This window comes from Grus americana, chromosome Z (genome assembly GCF_028858705.1).
Source record: "Grus americana isolate bGruAme1 chromosome Z, bGruAme1.mat, whole genome shotgun sequence".
NCBI lineage: Eukaryota > Metazoa > Chordata > Aves > Gruiformes > Gruidae > Grus > Grus americana.
The window spans coordinates 81,312,831-81,334,671 of NC_072891.1; the positions used below are offsets into that span (position 1 = coordinate 81,312,831).

Below are 21,841 nucleotides of genomic sequence, written 5' to 3' on the forward strand. Positions count from 1 at the left end.
CCTGGACTTGTGCAAAGCATTTGACACTGTCCCACATGACATCCGTGTCTTTAAATTGAAGAAACATGGATTTGATGGATGTACCACCAAGTGGTTAAGGAATTGGCTGGATGGTCACACTGAAAAAGCTGCAGTCAACAGCTCGATGTCCAAGTAGAGATCAGTGAAGAGGGGTTGGTATTGGGACCGGCACTGTTTAACAGCGATGTGGACAGTGGGATTGAGTGCACTCTCAGCAAGTTTGCTGACAACACCAAGCTGTGTGGTGCAGTCAACATGCTGGAGGGAAGGGATGCCATCCAGAGGGACCTTAAGAGGTGGGCCTGTGTGAACTGCATGAAGTTCAGCAAGGCCAAGTGCAAGGTCCTGCACATGGGTTGGTGCAATCCCAAGCACGACTATAGGCTGGGTGGAGAATGGATTGAGAGCAGCCCCGAGGAGAAGGACTTGGGGGTATTGATTGATGAGAAGCTCAACATGAGCCGGCAGTGTGCGCTTGCAGCCCAGAAAGCCAACCGTGTCCTGGGCTGCATCAAAAGCAGCGTGACCAGCAGGTCAAGGGAGGTGATCCTGCCCCTCTACTCTGCTCTGGTGAGACCCCACCTGGAGTACTGCATCCAGCTCTGGGGTGCCCAGTACAAGAGAGACATGGAGCTGTGGGAGAGAGTCCAGAGGAAGCCATGAAGCTGATCAGAGGGCTGGAGCACCTCTCCTGTGAGGACAGGCTGAGGGAGTTGGGGTTGTTCAGCCTGGAGAAGAGAAGGCTCTGGGGAGACCTTAGAGCAGCCTTCCAGTGTCTGAAGGAGATATACAAGAAATCTGGAGAGGGACTGTTTACAAGAGGATGTAGTGACAGGACAAGGGGTAATGGCCTTAAGCTGAAGGAGGAGAGATTTAGATTAGATATTAGGAAGAAATTCTTCCCTGTGAGGGTGCTGAGGCCCTGGCACAGGTTGCCCAGAGAAGCTGTGGCTGCCCCTGGCTCCCTTGCAGTGTTGAAGGCCAGGCTGGATGGGGCTTTGGGCAACGTGGTCTAGTGGAGGGTGTCCCTGCCCATGGCAGGGGGCTGGAACTAGATGATCTTTGAGGTCCCTTCCAATCCAAACCATTCTAAAAAAAAAAACAACCAAAAAACCAAACAAACAAAAAAAAAAAAACCAAAAAAAAGAATGCAGAAAACCAAGTGCCTCTCATGATGTCAGACTCAGACATTAACAAGTCATAAGAAAAGGAAGATAAACAAGATCTATTCATTGTTTTCAGTGTACTTGGAGGAAAACATAGGCACAGACAGTTTATGTCTACATTTGCAAGTAGTGTGGTCTTACAGAATTATATTTGTAGAGTGAAATTAGAGCTGAGAACACAATGTCTTCATGTCCCTACACATATATCAGGTATGTTTTGTCCGTAGAAGTTCTAGGCTGCCCGGGTGGACGGAATGCCCATTTACCCACTGGAAAGTTTTATGTCAATTCCTAGTGTGCACATGAGGAAATTTTAGATTATCAGACTATTTTCTTTTAGATTATTTTCATCTCAAAGGGATCCTGTTCTTGTGCTCCAAGACTGCTGTCACATGAAGCAAAGCACAGTAAGTGGAGATGATCAAGAGATTTTCTTTAAAAATGCACTCCTGATTCAAACTAAAACGCTCATTCAGATGCCCTACAGAAATAATTGTATGTTATTTAACACATCAGAATAAATGCAAGCTAGAAGAATATCCTGGGTATTCGTATGCAAATGTGATAGCACCATGAGTTTTGCTTGAGATATGTTATGAATACAAAGGGAATATATTTGTAATGCAGACTGATATATACTATTAGACTATTATCTCATATTGAGCTTCAAGTGCAAGTACTGTTTTTTCAAGTTTTGTACACATAGGTAATGAGTCTGATGCTATATCCTTCTCTCCCTCTGTATACTGCTTAACTACAACTAAACCCACTGATCTCAAAAGTGTATCCACATGAATAAATACTACTCATATTTTCAAAAGAGTAGCTAGAATACTGAATATATTTCTGGATCTTCCTTCTAAAAAGTTCTTTGGCTTCTTCAAACTATTCACTTGGTCTGTAGCATGAAAACAGCACCTGATGACTAAATTTTTTTTTCTTTTTTAATTTTTAGAAAAATTGCCATGTGAATTGTTCAAGTGCCAAACATTAAAGTTAGTCGCATAATTCTCAACTGGTTTAATGCACAAGGAAAATACTAATATTCCATATAGTAACAGGGAACTGCACAGCTGTGTGCCAGCATGAATTCCTAACACAAATACAATATTTTAATTCCGCATCCTTGATGCACCTACACACACAGATGGTTGAGCACAGTATTTCTTAGAGCAGCAGAACAATAATAAGAAAAAACAAGAAAAAGATCTGAATTACAAAACTCATCTTTTTTTTCTAACAGCTGCTTCCTACACAGATGGATCAGACTGTGCCACTGTGTGACAAAATTCTAAATTATAAGTTTTGTCTCATTGAATAATGAGATTTCATTTCAAGATTTCATTTATCTTCATTATCTTTCTCTCAGAAATGTGCTTGTATCTCTGTAATGAATCTGTGAGCACAACAAAGATTGAAAACATACCTTTCTTTAAAGCTGTGGTGTGGCTGTATTGATTCTAAACCATCATAATGGCTGAAATTGTCTTATAATTTCCCTTGTCTACCTAAATGGGCATAAAAAGAGGGGAGAAGGAACAGAGAACAGATGCTTTGATCAGTTCCAGTTTTCCTGTGTTCTTCCTCTAACCATCCATAATTCTATTGTCATTCATCAATTGTTCTCTTGTGTGGGATTGAGTTTGCAGATGACACCAAGCTGAGTGGTGTAGTTGATTCGCTTGAGAGATGGGATGCCATCCAGAGGGACCTGAACAGGCTGGAGGAGTGGGGCCATGTGAATCTCATGAAGTTCAACAAGGCCAAGTGCAAGGTCCTGCATGTGGGTCAGGCAATCCCCAGTACCAGTACAGACTAGGGCATGAATAGATTGAGAGCAGCCCTGCAGAGAAGGATTTGGGGCTACTGAAGGATGAAAAATCAGACATGAGCCAGCAACGTGCAATGGCAGCCCAGAAGGCCATCTGTATTCTGGGCTACATAAAAAGAAGCGTGGCCAGCAGGTCAAGGGAGGTGATTCTTACCCTCCGCTCTCTTAAGACCCTACCTGGAGTACTGCATCCAGCTCTGGGGTCCCCAGTGCAAGAAAGACATGGAGCTGTTGGAGTGAAACCTCCTCCACAGGAGGGCTATGAAAATGGTCAGAGGGCTGGAGCACCTCTCCTGTGGAGAAAGCCTGAGTGAGCTGGGGCAGTTCAGCCTGGAGAAGAGAAGGCTCTGGGGAGACCTTGGAGCAGCCTTTCAATCTATAAAGGGGGCTTTTAAGCTGGAGAGGGACTTTTTACCAGGGCTCATAGTGACGGGACAAGGAGCAATGGTGTTAAACTGAAAGAGGGTAGATTTAGATTAGATATTAGGAAGAAATTCTTTACTGTGAGGGCGGTGAGGCCCTGGCACAGGTTGCCCAGAGAAGCTGTGGCTGCCCCTGGCTCCCTGGCAGTGTTCAAGGCCAGGTTGGATGGGGCTTTGGGCAACCTGGGCTAGTGGAGGGTGTCCCTGCCCATGGCAGGGGGTTGGAACTAGATGGGCTTTGAGGTCCCTTCCAATCCAAACCATTCTATGATTGTACGATCTATACCATCTACTGTGTCAGAGTTGCAACTATTAACAAATTCAACAATAATAGTTCTGTACTGATGTAATAATGTGATTAACACACTCTTCAGAGTTTCTTCTTGATGCACTTGAAGAAAAGTTGTTTAAGTGACAACTTGGGAACAGCCTAATGTTGTAAGTCACTTAGCATCTCAAGGCTGTGCCAAAGAAATTCATGTTCAAAGCTTTAAGAAAACAGCTTATTGCTGTACAGAAAGCCAAGGATATTGCTCTCCATAACAAGCATTCTTTGACTGTTAGAAAGATGGACTTGTATAAGAGATGGAAAGCAGGCTCATTCACAGTGTATTGCTTGTCAAACTGAGAAACATGGAGGTAAAAGTCTACAATAACAGAAATCAGTTAGGATCAGTAAGGACCACACTGATAACCAAGGTGAGTTTAGGTTTTCCAATCACTGTTAATTTATTTAAAGTCTGTTTTCCATGGCAGAGCCTTTCTATGCTAAGTCCTTGCTAAGGGAGCAGTGACAGCATTCCTGTGGAGAAGGCTAAGACTGAACAAAAAGAAAATGGACAATTGTCAAATTTGTGGAAAGCTGCCTGTACCAGAATATTGAATTCTGGAAATGAAATACAGAAAGCAAAGCCATAAGAAATGCTTATTTCAGAACTCAGGTTCTGAAAAGGGAAGGAAAGAATAGCATTCAGATACTACAAAATGACCTTTTCAAGTGAGTAAAACAATTCTGTACCACTTTTTATAACACAATTGAAATGAATATGTACTTTTTGGTAAGTATGAAAGGGAACCTGAAAAAGGAGAACACAAAAGAATAAAATGACATTGAGGTCCTAAATAATATCTTTTATTCATTTGAATACATAATCCTGAAGAAAACTGCAAATATTTATATAGTAGGTACTGCATGGAATAATGCAGTATTAAGTTATAAAGAATGAGTGTAACACATCAAGAGGTACTGCATCCATTGTTGCTGCACTTACTCAAGAAAACCTTCAAGTGATGTAAACTGAAGTTTGAATGATGACTGCATCATCATGCCTTTATCTGAAATACCCTATCTGTTTAAGTATAAGACATTGTATATAAGAAATATAAACTCCAAACTCTGGTATGGTAGCTTCAGGAAAAAAAAAACAAACCATGAAAGTAGGAGTGGAAGAGATCAGATGAATCATAGTGTCCAGTTCCCTGTCTGTTACTGAAGAACCTCATCTAAGTCCTGAAACTACTCATCATTTTCTTACAACATTTATTCTGTTACAAAATGAATGCAACAGCATAATCCACATATTCTTCCACATTTTCATTTTACAAAGCCATGTAAGACTATTTACACACTGCTTTCAAAAAATCAGTCTAGTTATTGAACACCTAAAAGGGAATCTTTGTGGGGTTTTTTTTGTAAAAGTGTTTTCATGCAGCATTTGAAAGACTCTTTGCTAGTATTTTTGTGTAATGTATTTAGGAATATAAAGTTATTCTCATTCTGAGGAAACCCACTGAAAAAGCATATTATAATATTTATGTTATAAAAGAGACAATGTGTGATGTTGACATTACAATGGGATAACTGTTATTGAATTTAAAGAGATTATTTTTAATTCATTATCATTAATTCAAATATAAAGGACAACTTGTATGTGCAAAATATCTCCATACGTTATCTTTTAACTGCAGAACATGAACAAATTTAATTTGTCAATAAAACAGCAATTCCTTACATTTTTGGAACATTAATTTCTTTCCACAGTAAAATAATACCAATCCTTAAGAAAGACAGTAATTAGGGGAAGAGAGATTTAGCCTCCTATAAAAGATGTTTATAATGGCTATTGACAACCTAAGTGACTTTTATACCACAGAAACACACAACTTCTCAAAAGTACCATTCATTATATAGTTCAATCAGTGTATAGGTCATAACAAATCCACCCCACTGTTCAATATTCCCATAAAACCCAAAAGCAAATGGGAAGATCTATTTCCTCCCACTATGACATCTTATGAAAGAAACTTTGGCATCAAAGAAGGCAGCTTAATAAAAGCCTCAGTTCAACATCCAGTTCTAGTTAAAACAGGAAAAATCGAAAAGAAACTTCCAACAAAATGCTACATAAAGAATATAGAAAGTACTGTAAGGATCTTCTACCAAATAAATGGTACAGCTTTGTCTTCAGTATAGGTGGCTGTTGCAGTAAAATATACCACAGAACAAAAAGGGTTTTGAGAAGGCCACTGAGAAACTGTTTAAAAGTCCAGGAAAAACTCTCATGTGAATCAGAAAAGGAAAAAAATTTAACTGTTTGCAGAGGAAAAATAAGAGGGAGCATGAGAAATGTATGCAAAATAATAAGTGTCATAGAACAGCAGCTTTTGACTGCCTTTTGTTTTAGTCTTACAATACAAAAAGAAAGAAATATTTAAAGATGCTGAAAGATAGCAGGTTTGAAACTGAAAAGGAATTTTTTTTCTATATACAGCATAATTAGTCGATGAAACTCAATGTATGAGGAAATTGTTATGGTCAGTAGTTCAACAACACCAAAAAAGCTATTGGAAGCCAATGTGAATGAGAAGAATAAACAGTGCTATATAAGCAAATGCTAACAAGAGTGAAGCAAAATTGGAGGTGATATTTTACTTCCTACCCAGGATTTTAATCCAATCTGGCTGTTACAGAATTAAATAACATCTTCAAGTTATGCCCATCTTTTCATGGTGATGATGTCTTGACCCTTTTTGAGAAGTATCCAGGTTTGGTCTACTACCTGTGTTTAATGCTTTTTCTCTCTGGGCTTCAGGTAGCCTTATCTCAGTCACTTACTGCTTTAACCAAGATATTTATTTGGATTTCAAGAAAAACAAACCCCTACTTCCAATAGCCCAAGAAAATTATTGTCACTGTTGTTCAATCTCACCACACATTTGTAAGAAGATTCTTCATCAAAACTTTCTCTGTTTTCAACTGACAAACTCACAATTTTTTACCTCATTAGAGCATTTGTTTTTCTGGGCAGTTACACAAAAAATTTTTCCTGGACTTCTGTGAATGGGGCAAACGTTTTCTGTGCTCCCACGTCTAGTGGTTCTGCCATTTCTGTGCTCCCCTTTTTGCTCCCTTACGCAGTTTCCATTTTAGGAATGATATTCTGTTGACTTTTCTTCCAATAGCCTTTACCGGCTATTTGCTTTTTTATTCTCTACTGGTGATCTCTCTTAGATGTCTTTCAAATTGCCCACTTTCTCTTTTGTTTTAATTAAGTGAAATTCTAGAAGATTCTCAAATTAGCAGTGGTATATTCTCCCTCCTTAATTTCTTATCTAAGCTACTGGTCAGACATGGGAATAGTTTTCAGACTTCAGCTCAACAATGCTTAGACATACAAGTTCCCTAGGACATACTTATACATGTAACTTGCTAGTGCTATTACAATATGGCTTATTATTACTCCATTATATAACTTATTGCTAATATAATTTGTTAAAAGTATGCATACAGCTCATTTCAGTAAAAATTAACTCTCCCCTCAAAACAAAAACAAACACCTGGGTTAGATTTAGAACTGCCCAAACAGATATTTCTCCACAAAGGAAAAACCATAATGAGTGTTTATCAGCAGAAGCATGGGATGAACATCTGGTATGATGCAACTGTATGTACCCTAGTACATTAAATTTGTCCACTCAGCTAGGGGGGTGGCTGGCTTGGAACAAGCTGCATCTGTGTGAGATAAAATTGGTTTTAGCCTCCAAAACAAGATGGCTGTGTGAAAACCACCTGTGGGGAATGGTTTTTGGAGTGCTCTACCACCAAACTGCAGCCAGGAATGGTTCAGCAAGAACACTCACCCACTGTAACAAACAAAATACATGCCACAGGATGTTCTGTAGCTTCTTCACATGTATTTCTTCTTAGTAGCTGGAAAAGTTACTAGGATTTGAATTTGCTGGTAGAGCTGATGCTGTAGATTATGCGCCATGTCAACTGGCCAGAAATGCACGGCCACTGGCCTTTCCAGTTGAAGCCCCACAGGGAAAAGCCACTGCCCTATAGGTAGCTGAGATGATGCCTCAATGTACTGTCAAAATGTGAGCTGATGCTCTGCCACATGGCCCCCACCTGTGTAGTTTCCCAGTCATCAATGTAGCAGATGTGAATATCACAGACCATCTATGGTAGGGGAGGTAGAAAGAACTCTGTACAAATACTGGGAAGGGCTTGCTGACATTATTAAATGTGTTTGATTAATAACCTTTATTCGCCTTGGAGTGCAGGGCATTTAGTTATGGCTGACAGAGTTAATGATTCTCAGAATATAAAACCACATCTAAATCAAAGCCTTAAATCTGAACTCCTTCTTTTTCAAACTTTTTCTGGTTGGATCTTTGTGTCATTTCAGTTAGTTGAGTGGCAGCCAGTAACCGGCATTTTGAACATATATTGTTACTAATGCCTCAGTTTCCTATTTTTTCAGCAGGCAACCTCTGTCTGATAATCACAATAATGTATATTGTCTATATGTCTCAATGTTATGGATTGGGCTTTTTTGGTGGAAATACCGTTCATTTCAGTCTCCTGGTATTTCCATGGATTTTGACTTGTTCTGCAGAACTGTATTTCTAGGCTGTTTTAATAGGTGACAGTATAATCCCTCTATGTGTAGATGAAGGCAGCAATTATCTGAACAGCAACTATTTGTGCAGTATTTTCATCTGTCATATGAAGAGCGATTAGTGAGGTTGATAATGGTGTAACAACAGATACTGGCTCATGAATAGCAGCAGGCCTTTTTCAATAAAAGCCAGAAAGATCTCAGAAGATTGACTTCTTTGAAATCCATGGTTAAAGACAAGGGAATGATAATGCACCCAAAGATTACATGCTGCTTTCTGGTGAATGACAAGGCCATGTATTTACATAGCTTTCAGTCAAAGTGATCCTGAAAGAACAAAATTATTTCCTGCTCTTATGAATGAGCATCACTGCCAGAATACACCTTAGTCTTCCTGGGCATGAGTTGTATGCTATTTTCAGGAATTTAAGTGCTCTAAGTTACTCTCTGGAAGAGCTGCTTTCTCACTGTAGTAAGACTGTAGGCAGACTTGCCTTGCCTCAAGGTAGTCCTTGCAAACAACTCCTCTCTCCTTGTCGCTAGATACTGCCAATAGCACATTTGAGAGCCAGATTGCCATACATTAACAGCATGACAGATTGCAACCTGGACAGGGTTTGGGAAGAATCTTCATACCAAGCAGACAAGTAAATGCCTTTTAACTAACGGAGGAATATTGAAAGAACATACTGTTCTTGGATTTTGCCACAAAAAATCTGCCCAGGTTTCTATCTGAGGTACACTTTCCCATCCAAACATTTGTTAGTTTATGAGTCCCGAAATGGGGAATTTTGTTTCCTCTTTTGCCACTGGGGAATCAGAAACTTTTAAGACAACCATTGCCAATTAATATCAGTTTTGCAATAAATCTAGAATATACAATCAGTGAAATTGTTAATGATCTCTTTTAGAATTTACATATTAATTATTTACAGGGATAAAAAGTGAAGGAATCTCAGAAATATTGGCAGGATGTTTGTTGATGAGAATGACAGAATACCAGCTTTGGGAATGTATCTCGACTGCAAAATCAATCACCTAGCTTAACTGATTTAGCAACAGAATACTGGACGTGAAGGAAATCCAAGATAAAAAACCTTGTACAAGAGAAGTATAATGTGATTTTTGGAAATCTTAACAGTTTAGGTGAAGACATGTATCTTGCAATGAGGTCATTTTAATTTACCTTTTTATGATAGAACCACCTTAACAGACTTCTTACTTGATTTACAGTGGATTCAGAATTGAATTGCTAAACTTTATGAAGCAGATGAATTTGTATCAAAGGAACTTTGTGAATTGAGCTAAAGGGATATCATATAGAAGTTATATTAAGTCCACCACTGGAAGTCCCATACTTCTTCATGATTGCAGAGACCTCCTCCACTGCTTCTCATAGCTGACATCCTTAGAGGCCCTCTGAACACCTATATATTGTATATCATTTATTATCACATCTTAAATCAGATTATCTGAAAAAGACTGAATTTCATTTTCCTCCAAAGAGTAACTGTTCACATAAACTTGTCTTATATCAAATCACTTCAGCTGCCTTCTTGAGTTCTAGTCTCCCCACAGTATATCTGAATCACCTGTGTGAGAGCTCTGTTTTATTCTGAAGTTGATATAAATACACTGTCACTGATTATCAGGATCATTAGCTAACTGTTACATACCTGGGTATTTTTAAAAGGATATTGGGGAACGAGCAAACTACTACGATGAATCACTCCATAATGCACTACTGTATGATTTTTTTTCATGGATTTGGTAACAAGAGATATTTTCCAGACAGCACATTACACGTTCATTCTGCTTGATGAAAATTTGTGGTGTTATTCATTTCATTGCATTCTTAACAAAGGTCACCTCTTTGACATTTAATGGAGGGAGAAGCGTTGTGCATCACATGTTGACTGTATGACTGGTATCATGATGGAGCGTGCCTGAGAATGTTAGGCCACATGAGGATGTTTTCATGTGAGCTCCTCTATATGACTGGCACACAGAAGCAGTCTGCCTGTACCCTCACTTACAGCAGTCACAGGGATGAAAGTACAGCTTCCTCTCTTTCCACTCTCCAATTACTTTTGCTTCATTTATCAGGTGGTAGACTTGTGCTAAACACATGCATGTGCCAGGAACAGGGTTGGGAACCACAAGGTACTGCACTCACAATTTAGCCCAGGTACAATTTTTAAGCTGGTATAACTCTTGAGTTACAGCTAGACATAATCTTGCCTGCTCTCCTGGTCTTGAGACTCTTGAACTCCTGGTTATATGGTTTAAAGGCTGGCAACGACTGTCCTTTGCCATCACGATTACATGATTAAGTCAGTCCCGTCTTGACTGAATGCTCTAATGATATGACCATTAAAACAAAAGAAAGTCAGTATGACAGTTGCTTGCCATCAGCTCCACTAAATGGCCATCCCCAGAATCAGGGCTAGATGGAACAGATCCCAAAGGAGTGGATAATATCCAACATCTCCATGTTCCCAGGGGAAGAGGTAGACACATAATTTAACTAGATTAAGTTAGTGAGACTGCCTACGTTACCTACATAATTAATTGAGAGACAGAGTGTGGGCAAAGTTAATGAAATTGAATATCCATATTCAGGTCTTTGGAGACCCTTTGCATTGAGTATATAAGGGCCATAATGAACATATGTAGTTATTTGAGCTGGACTGTATTGGTTCCTGACAATTCAAATTATAGACAAGTATCTAAATGGACCACTTAATTAAGGTGGACTGTATTCAGTGCTTATTCAGTCCGATTTGAATTAGTGGATTTATCTTTTATGCGCAAATAGAACTGGACTCTTGACTGTTTGAGATTTTAACCTTCTAACTGAGTAACAGTTATCTTCCAAATGCATCATAACATGAGATTTCAAGAACCATGTTGTGCTTTATTGCACAAAATAAAACACAAATTTGGCACATGAGTTTCTCCTTAGGCAAGTACTTGTTCTAAATGAGTTTTACATATGAAAAAAAAAAAAACCAACCCAAACCCCCCAAACAGCTTCTATCTAAGTGACAAATAGAAAATGTGTATTACCTGGTCTACTGGAGGGTGTCCCTGTCCACAGCAGGGGGATTGGAACCAGATGGGCTTTGAGATCCTTTCCAACCCAAACCATTCTATGATTCTATGATTACGTTTACAGGTTAAACATGATCTAATCAGTCACTTGCAGATGAACATGCATAGCTCTTACTAATTGGTTTTGATGACACAGAACTTCTCATGACATTAATTGGAGAAACATGGACCTGTAATTTTCAGTATGAGCACAAAAAACACAACATCCATTTACTTAAATTTTTGGGTGATGAAGTGTAGATCGTACTATATAATCCCTATATATATTCCTACATATAATCCCTATATATTCTTGAAATCTCAAGATTTCTTTTTCCATATAGCTACTTATCAGTTCTGTAACTACGCACGCTAAGACTAGGATACCAACCTGCTGTTCCCAATATGATCTAAAACTAGGGAAAACTCTTCAAATAAATGATAATTGTTAGAAAGAGGTCCAGATACTGTATTTTAAACAGGATTAAATGTACAAACGATTTAATTCTGGAACTTCTACCCTTGAATGTATCATGATTCAAAACATTTCTTCATAGTTTGTAAATGCATAGGTAAAGAAAGGTCTAGAAAACGTATTTATTCACAAATTTCTTCTCAGTTATTCTTTCCACTTTTGTCCAGCATTAATCAAAACAAACACATAAACAATTCTAAGATAAGAAGATATCCCTACTATTTTGAATATCCTTTTCTTTTAAATTCATGATAAATGTGGTTATTTTTCCTTACAATGCTCTAGAATATGTGTAGAAAATTATGCACTGTTGTTTCCAGTAAGTTGGAAGTAAGGTAATTTTCTGAAGGGAGCAGTAGTATTCAGGAGTATTAGCTTGCTCATAATATAAGGGGCAAAGACTGATATACTTCAGAAAACCAGTTCCAATATTAATCCTCAAAATTGCAAGCAATAAAAAGGCTCCTATCTATAAACACAATAAAAGTTATCATGTGGAACTTACTGTGCTGACAGTGAATCCCATTAAATCCCTTTGGACATTTGCAAAAGTATCCTATGAATGTGTCGCCTCGGTACGCTTCACTAATTAGACATGTCCCACCATTATGACATGGATTAGGAAGGCAGGGTCCTGAGAGAGGGAGAAAAAAAAGAGAAGTATATATACACACATAATATATACATACATAACAACAACCATAATAATTTCAGTCCTTTATATGCGTTCAATAAAGAAATAAAATCTCTTATGTAGACCTTCATATTCCACTACTGCACTAAAATATACCCTTCACTTAGTTCAGATAACTTGCCAGAACAGATCTTTATGAACAAGAAAAAATATGAAGCGTGTTACTACTCATTAATCACAACATTATTTTTTAATGTAAGAGAAGACAGGAGACAGAGAAGCTAAATCTTGCTCTCCTATTAAAGATAACAGGCATTCTAACTTTTACACCATGGAGGAAATATGTATTAATCAAACGTGCCTATCATGTATAGAGTGACATGTACAATATCCCTGAATAATCACTACATGTCAAGTTAGTAGTTTGAAGAGGTCTTTGCTGTGGCTTTGGGTGACTTTCTGAATATGTGACTAGCTGGGTAGGCAGTTGGCAGCTACTAACATGTAGCAGCTACACCGCCACCCTTTTGAAATGAAGTCTAAAGCTTATTCATTTAACAGCACATGTTAAAAGCCTTTTACATCTCATTATCTTACTAATACTACCTGTAACATACCTCCTAACAGAAGAAAACACTTTAGCATTTTGATGATTTTTTTTTTCCAATCTCACTTTAAAGAACTGGTAATCATTGATTGGAAAGCCTCATATGCAAGTTTGTGTGTGAAAAGATCTGTGAATTCAAAATACAGTATGCTATTTGCAACCTTTGCCATGTGCACATAAAGGTGTTAATCTTCACTTATTGAATTGCAATGTCATAATTAATCACCTACTTAAAATCGCATTTAAAAAAAAAAAACACAACAAAAACCCCAAATCAGAAAAGAACTTATTTCCACAGCATAATTTACCGACAATCACCACTGGGTATTGAATGATTTAAACTTAAAAGAGCTACAACTTTAATGTTTCTGAAGATCTGCCTATTAGTTTATGTTTTCAGTTACAAACCCAAGATTTGACAGATGTTCACAGCAACAGCATCCATTCAGAATGTCACATTAGTGAAAACTGCATTCTCTAAGAAAATATTAATTTACAAAAGATAAAAATTAGCAGAATGACAAGGATGTCAGAACACATTCCCCAGTCATAATTGCCTGGGTGGTTATAGCAATTTGAGAAACTATCCATGTACACATTTCTATTACAACTTATGTCATCAGCCTATTCCAGGACACAATCCTGCAGAAGTTATGCTTGTGTGCATCATTAAACACGAGATATGTCTCACTGAAACTAAGAAATAAAATACGTGAATATATAGCAGCTTAATCTAAATGCAATTAGTAGTAAAAAAAGGCAAAAAATCATGAAGATGAAAAGGAGAAGACGAGCTATTGCCTTTTTTGCCTTTCCCATCCACATTCTGTAATGGTGCACTACATACTTAATTCCAGACAACATATATCACTCCTTTAACAGGTCTAGGAAGACTCATGGCTTTCAAGTATCACAGCTTCTGTTCGTGTTTTTTCTCCTCTGTAATATTTTGGGAAGAAACATGTTTAATAATTTGCATTTTTGGTCTCCCAATGAATCTGAGCTGTGTATTTTTTTTCAACTCTCTATCATAGTGCTGCAGTTTGGGAGTACCTACAGGTAGCCTCATATGTTAATTATTTCTATGCAAGTGGATCTCTAATCTTCCAAGAACAATAAATCTTTTAATAATTACTTTCTCATTTTGCTTGCTGCTTTCTCCATATGACTTGTTAAGCACATGTTCAGCATACTTTCATTGATTTTCTTTAGAATTTGCATTTTCTCAGATCAGTCCAAAGTACAAAGGCTTAAAAGGTCATTTGAGGTGCACTGTAATAAATATACTAGTGCATGCCAGTATTTCTAACTAATCATAGTCTTTTGCAATGTCTTCCTACTGATAAAAAACCGCAACCAACAAACAAACCACCACACTAACAATATGAACACTTTTTTTGCCTGATTATAGTCATTATTTGGTCACAGACATATAACAGCAGTATTTTCCATCTAAATGTTGAGTAATTTGTTGTTGTTGTTTGCGTTTTTTCCCTTAATAGAAACTGGTAGTTCAAAATAATTTTGAGAGCAATGAAACATCCTAATTAAATGCACTGAAACTAGTAAACAACAATCAACTAATTTTCACTAGTTAACATTCATTTCCTAAAAAGGACATGGGTTAGACTCAACTGTGTTCTAAAAGAATGAATGATTGAAACTTTAAAAAGCCTGTATCATCATACCTTGTTTCTCCTAATTCTCCAGAGGAGCGTACTCTCAGTTCACACAACTTCAGGATATTTAAATTGCATGAACCTTGAAGCATATATATATATATATTTTTTTTTTTTTTTTTTTACTGAGTCTACATGATCCCTGATACAAGTATGCACATTCGAGTGTCTTGAAGGATCTGGGCCCTAATCCTGCCATCATTATATTTAAGCATTAAAAATAGTATATAAGAACTAGGCACTGCTGCCAGATGATGAGAGGTCCCAACTAACTTCAGTAGGGATGTATAGGTTTTTAAATAACTTTGTATTGAATGCTGGATAATTAATTCCCTGACAATCTGATTAATATTCTCGGTTACTTAGATCTATAGCAGCAAGTTCAAAAACATCCTTCTTTACCAAAAGAATAAAAACCCCCAGATTTGCAACTGATTTTCAAAAAAAACAGTGGAGTTCAGGGATTTGGTTTTTTAAATCAATAGCACTGTAATACTTTTGCAGGTAATCTTTAAGTGGCTTCCAACACAAAGAGAACAACAACATTTGATCAATATTAATGAGCAGTGGAATTCAATGGTATGCTTTCCAGGCATTTTTATCCATGTTCATATAAAATAATGTCAACAAGATTAATTGTGCACTCAAAGTAATAGATCTATTCACTTTGCTGCTCTTTTGAGTCCTTCTTTGTGCAGTTCCAGTGGTATTAGCCAACATAATAAGTATATTCCAAAATACATCATTCTGTTATTCAGTTGAAATCCCATGCTGTTTTTGCGAAAATATTGAAAGTTAACTTAAAGCATAGCAGGTTTTAAATTTTTTAGATGCTCTTACTAAAATCTCTGAGATTTTAGAGACAGATGAATCAAACAAATACATCCTCAGTAGATTGCAAAGGGGCTCAAGGCAGAATCATGTTATCTGTTTTCTTCTTTGACAAGTATAGTCAACTAGAGCTTCATAAAAACAAAGTTCACAAAGATGCAATACTGAAGTAGTAATTACATCGTTGAGAGAAACCATTAGTTTGTCTATAGCAAGAAAAGCCAGGAAAGTAAGGAAAACATCTTTTCACCAATATGAATGTAATTCTTGACAATGATAATATATACAAAGAGTGAATTAGCCTATTTAGGAAAACTGTTACTTCATTTTGTCTTGTAGGATATTCAAATTCTTCTGAAGTAATAGAAAAAAGTGTCCAAGTACCCTTCTACATTTTTCCCCGACTATCTGGAGAAAATGTATTTTCAAAAATACCTAGTCTTATATTGAGCTTTTTTGGTTTTGTTTTTGGTTTTTTTGCATGGTCTTCCATTTTTGAGAAAAAAACAAACCAAAGAAGCCTAGAAATATTGAGAATTGTAAAGCACATTTAATGATGTTTATGTGAATGTCATTACCTCAAATTCCGATTGTTCTCATTTCAATTATTTAGTAAGCAAGGTACACAGTGCAGTGGGAAGGGATCTGAACCTGAAAAGGGCTGATGCTGAGGACCTGATGCCCATACAGTGTCCTCCCTGAGAAGGGGGTGGTAGCGTTACTCTGGTGGTAGACTAACTCTAGTCTCTATTAAGACATTTCATTTGCTTTGGTTTGTATCTGTACATGTGAGGTATGACACTAATTACTGTCCCCTCTAAGTGACCGGGATGCATTAGAATATAGAAAAAAAAAAAAATTGTTTCCAGTGCATTGCTGATGAAGCACTGCAACCCTCCCAGCTGCAGACAGCAAGAGCCATATATGAGCTCATTTGCAGTGCCAGTGCAAACTTCATAAGGGACAGACACAATGCCTGTCTGAAAGAAGGGCACCTTTGCAGAAGTTCAGTGACACAATGAACACATTTTGTACAATGCATTGAGGTGCATTATCAAGAAATCTACAGACGCTTTGCCAGATATTTTTCTGATAAATCTTCACCTAGGACTTTAAAAATGTGACAAAGGCCAACTTTGAAGTATAATGGCTAGCAGTGGAGTTGTGTAGCACTAGCTTAGCAAAAGCTAAGACATGAGAAAATAGTTGAAATAGCAGCTGGAACAGGAAGAAAAAAACGCCAAACAACTCCCCCCCGCCAATGACTCTTTCCATTACCACTCAATTCAGTGATAGTCTACTGTAAACCAAGCCATTTCTCATGCTTCCACCAAGCAGCGTAAACATTTTTTGTCAAATATAAAATCTGCTGCTGCTTTGGTGGGAAGACATTCAGAAACACCAGGCAGTTACAGGTGACATAGTTAAACAAGAACTCTACGTCAGTCACATCTTCCTCAAAGTCTGATTCCCCATACTCAAAAGCGTGCTTGCTGTTGTGCTAAAACAGGAAGGTGATAAAAAATCCAACCCCATCATTTCTTGCTAAGACAAGATTAAAGGAGGAATGTGAAAAATGTAAAGAGGAAAAAAAAAGAAAAATACTCTAATGGAGTAATGGAGTGATACATGCCAATTAATCACATTTTAAAAAGGTAAAATTAAAGGCAGTGCAATAGAAATGTTAACACTTTTGATGTATCTATCTATCCATCTTCTCTTCATGTAGAAATAATGCAACTTCAATGAAAAATATTAAATTAGATATTGACCTTGATATACATCCAGATGAAGATACTGTTAGCTACAAAGCTAATTGCTTCATTTATTTTGTGGAACATTACTGAAGTAGGACTAATAGACAATGTTACTCTGATGATATAGTAAGCTCCAAATCCCATCAAAACAAATACTGGAGTTATCATCAAACTAATAAAAGGTATCAAATGATTTTACATTTTATTGTAAAATAAAAATACTCTCTAGCTGCTTGCCTTCATACCACTACCTTTTTTTAGTCACTTTTGGCTCGACATGAATGTCTGTCAAATAGGTTTTTTCCCCTCTGGTAAGCTGAAATCTTCATCAGAGCTCTCTCACACAGTTTTAACATCAGTAGTTTGAAGTCTTCCCCCTGCCTATGTTTTGATAATACATTACACTGTAGATGCTTCCTCTGCCAAAGCAAAGTCTTCAAAATAAGCTGTGACAGAGCTCACTTAGCAAGAGCTCTTACATTTTGAAATGAGTAAGTACAAAAAAATCCAGTGGCACATATGACTTCTTTCATCTTTATGGGAAGAGAAGAATTAATCTTGCTGCTGGAGCTAGCAGAATGGCACGACCTTCCCATGATGAAGTTAAGGATTATCACACTGAATTAGGCTCAGTGTCCAGGTAATCCAACACCCTATCCCTGATGCACCTCAGTTTCTGCAACCTGAGAAGAAAGCTGAAGAATCCTGCAGTGGGAGTAATTAATAATCTGCATTAGATATCTTACAAATATTTGAGACGAGTTTAATCTCTGAATCTTTATATCTGACATTCTTTTCTAATATGTGTGTTTTCTCCATACAGTTGAAAATTGTATTTATAACACCTATATGTGCACAAATGAGAGACCACTTCTTTTTCAGAAGTACATTGATCTTTTTCTTTCTTCATCATCCTTTTAAAAACTCAGTTAAATGGATTTTTGAAAGATATCCCCCTTCAAATGTGAGCTGATAGATTTCAAAGATTGGCAGACACAAATCCAAAATATAACATAATCCTATTCAAAAGGGATGGTCTTCCACAGAGACATGCAAACGAGCATTCAAATCCAGCAGGAATGAACCTAGAGGTTCTGACAGAAAACTGCTTTATTGCACAAAAAGGTCAGGAATATAACAAAAGCTTTTGCAGGTCTCTGATCTTCCTCACATTTACTAGTTTGCCTATTAATTTCATATGATTGTGTAAGGCTTACCTGACACAGAAGCTGGTTTTGAATGTCCCCAGCTGCGTATCTATGTGGGAGTTGTGATACTTCAGACACCATTTTAACAGCTCGACAAAAACGATCCTGCATCTGCTGAGCTCTGGGGATCATTAAATCATGCCAAAAGACGCACTTATTTCTCAGCCTGTCTATAGGTTCAAACACACAAGTATGACATATCCATCCCAGCAACACACCGTAGGGAGTTAGGTCTCACTAGTACACGTACTTCAAGCCTGTGCACCACCTTTGTGATTAAGACTAAGTTTGTGCTCAAGAATTTTGTAGATTTCACCTGTATGTAGAAGAAAACTACCATTTCCCAAGAACGCTCCTGATGTCGCTGGGGCCATAGAACAGCACGTGTGTTCACTGCTTGAAACTATAGCTACATCTCAGCTGCCTGCTTTGCAGTGCGCGGTTTTGAGGACATTTAAATACAGCATTCCGAGCAGATGTGCTATTGACCTTCTGCCAGAAGGGGCTGTAATCATGAAAATGGTTTCTTCTAGTAAACATGCACATTCTGCCACTAAAGTATGAAGCATCTCCAGTAATGAATGAATACATTGTAGTCCAGTATTTGCTCTTTCTTATTCATCATTTTTTTTTTCCCCTTAAAAAACATTCTGGTTCAAAATTTACATAAACATCTAAACATTTTAGGTTCCAACTTCCATTATACTGGTGCATCATGACATGACTTAAAGCAAACAAAGGAGTCTCTCAGTTTAGCTAAAACCCATGGAAGTCAACCTTGATGTAGTTTGAACTACCTCATCCTTCAAGTCTTCCAAAGTGTAATAAGAAATTCTTGCTTCCCCAGCATACTTTGTAAAACAAAGAGAAAAAAACTCAAACCAAGCAATAATAGCTCCTACAGATCAATATATTTCATGCAATTTCCTTTTGAATTTTGCCACTGTTGACTCTATTTTGCTGTTAGGATATAAATTAATTTTGTATCAACAAATATTTATTATACCTACAGCTTGCTACTTGTTTGGTTATTTTAACGTGAAAAGAATAGGCATTGCAGAACATAATTTACAGTTTATGTGGAATATGGATAATATTAACTGATTCCTATATGTTATTCCAGTTAATGCACAAAAGTAGTAAAAATAATTAGCAGTTACACACACCTTCATCTCATTAACATTCTCAAAATACCAGCTTTAAAAAAAAAACAAAACTGTTCAGCCTAGCTCATAAGTGGATTAGTACTGTATTAGATTCTATCTAACTATATATTCATTATAAACTAATGGCACTGATCCAGACTTAATTGCACTGTGATTAAATATTTATCTTGTTTTTAATGCAGCAAATGGAGCATGCTGATTATAATGATCAAGGTGTCTCCATCTGGATGCAGCAAAAGCTAAGGTTCACCCCTTGAGTGCAAAATGCTTTAGGTCATTTCTGCACATTTCCCTCTAATTCTATTCTGCGGAATTCTGTAACAGAGAAGAAATTTAAACTGATTGTCCAGCCACCTTCCAACATTTTTGAACTAAATAACTAGAATATTTGCTGGCAAGATGCTGTTTAAACTTGATGGCTATAAGGTGTCTTTCCTTAAATAGTCTTAACCTTCTCACTTAACCCTTCCATCAACTGAGAATGACAGATTATACCCAAATTTGAGGCATGGTCTGCGTAGTAGGCAATGTAGTGATACTACACAGAGTGAGACCTGAAAATGCTCCCAAAGCCGGATAAAGTGTTGAGTGTGCTACAAGACATTTTTCCCCAAGTTCTCTCTCATTATTTCTCCTCCTACTCCTCAGCTTCCAAGCTTGAGAACTTTCTTTCCCCATTTTCAATGCTGTTTTTCAGCTCTTTACAGCCTTCATCACCTACATATATGTTTCTGAATAAAGCCCACAGTATTCTTCCCCCACCAGTTATCTCATAAACCTACTGTAGCAAATTAATGTGAGATCTGTTCTGCATCTCTACATGACCTTTCACAGGAGGGTTTTATCTTCCCAAAGAATACCTGTTTCATTTACAGAAAATCCAGGTTCAGGGCCTTTTCTTTCTCTTCCTCTAACTTTACACTCAAGCAGCACCATTGTTATTTCTTTCCTAGATGATACTGTCACTGACTTCTCCCACTTGCTGACCCAACTGTGGGGGCTTGGTTGCTTCACTCCATTTTTGGTGATTTACTTTGTATCATTGTTAAATCCAGATTAATTTTCCAACTTAAGTGAAAAATATTTTCCAAATCTCTTTTTCATTTCATTCTGGTTCACATCAAACAGAAAAAACCTCTACAAACAGAAAATTTTGTATTTTGTAAAAATTTTACTGGAGGATTTTGCATGTTAAAATATCTGGAGAATTATTATAGATTGGGATGTTTGAAAGATTTAGTTCGAAAGTGCAGTTCTGACAACACTAATGTCTACAGGTTCTACATTAAAATAAACTCTCCAAATCCATTCTCTATATAGTTGAAACAAATCCATCTCTATATTTAGAGCATTGGTCTGTAGTTTAAGTAAAATATACCCAGCAATAAGGAAATTATACATAGTTTGATCCCTAACGCAGAGCATCACTGCCATTTGGGATTTCTGTGCAACAATGCTATTTTTATCATCATCATAATTCTTGTCATCATATATGAAGATGTCAGTTTTCATTGTTTCACCGTACTTTGCCGGTGATCAGGACTCTCATCCTTTTTTGCTATGTTCCACTAATAACTGGAAAACAGAAAAAACCTGAAAAGATTATGTGAACCTTAATTATAACAGCAAATAGATTAAAATCCAGTCAGTCCTCTTGCTGAGCATTCCAGTGGGAACTAAAAACCGCAACAGCCTAAACTTATGCTATTCATATTTGTATGAGTCAGGTCCTAATTACTAGCATCACATTAATGACACAGAAACAGCAAAAGAGAATCTCAGAGGGTGGTTATCCTTAGGACATGAAATATTATTAAAAAGTGATGAAAGAGAATTACTAAAAGTGAAATATATATAGTCCAAAAAGGCATAAAGTAGTCCACAGCAGAAACCACGGGAAATAGACAAGACTTACACTCCAGTCATTTATTTCCCTTAGGATGTAGGACAGAGGAAACATATCCTTTCCTCTTTACATTTTTTTCCATCTGTGATCAAACCCTTACGATTTCATGTACCCTACCCTAAATCCCTTTTGACTTCCAGA

At 37.2% G+C, this 21,841-nt stretch overlaps 1 protein-coding gene across 3 annotated transcripts in view; it reads right to left on the reverse strand.

Annotated features, from left to right (window-relative positions):
• The window catches only part of EDIL3 (EGF like repeats and discoidin domains 3), a 274,546-nt gene that overhangs the window by 126,603 nt on the left and 126,102 nt on the right, over positions 1-21,841 (reverse strand). For all 3 annotated transcript variants that reach the window (XM_054810468.1, XM_054810467.1, XM_054810466.1), the window contains one exon: positions 12,418-12,546. In XM_054810468.1, coding sequence (XP_054666443.1) covers positions 12,418-12,546 — 129 coding nt within the window. The remainder of the gene's footprint in view (positions 1-12,417; positions 12,547-21,841) is intronic.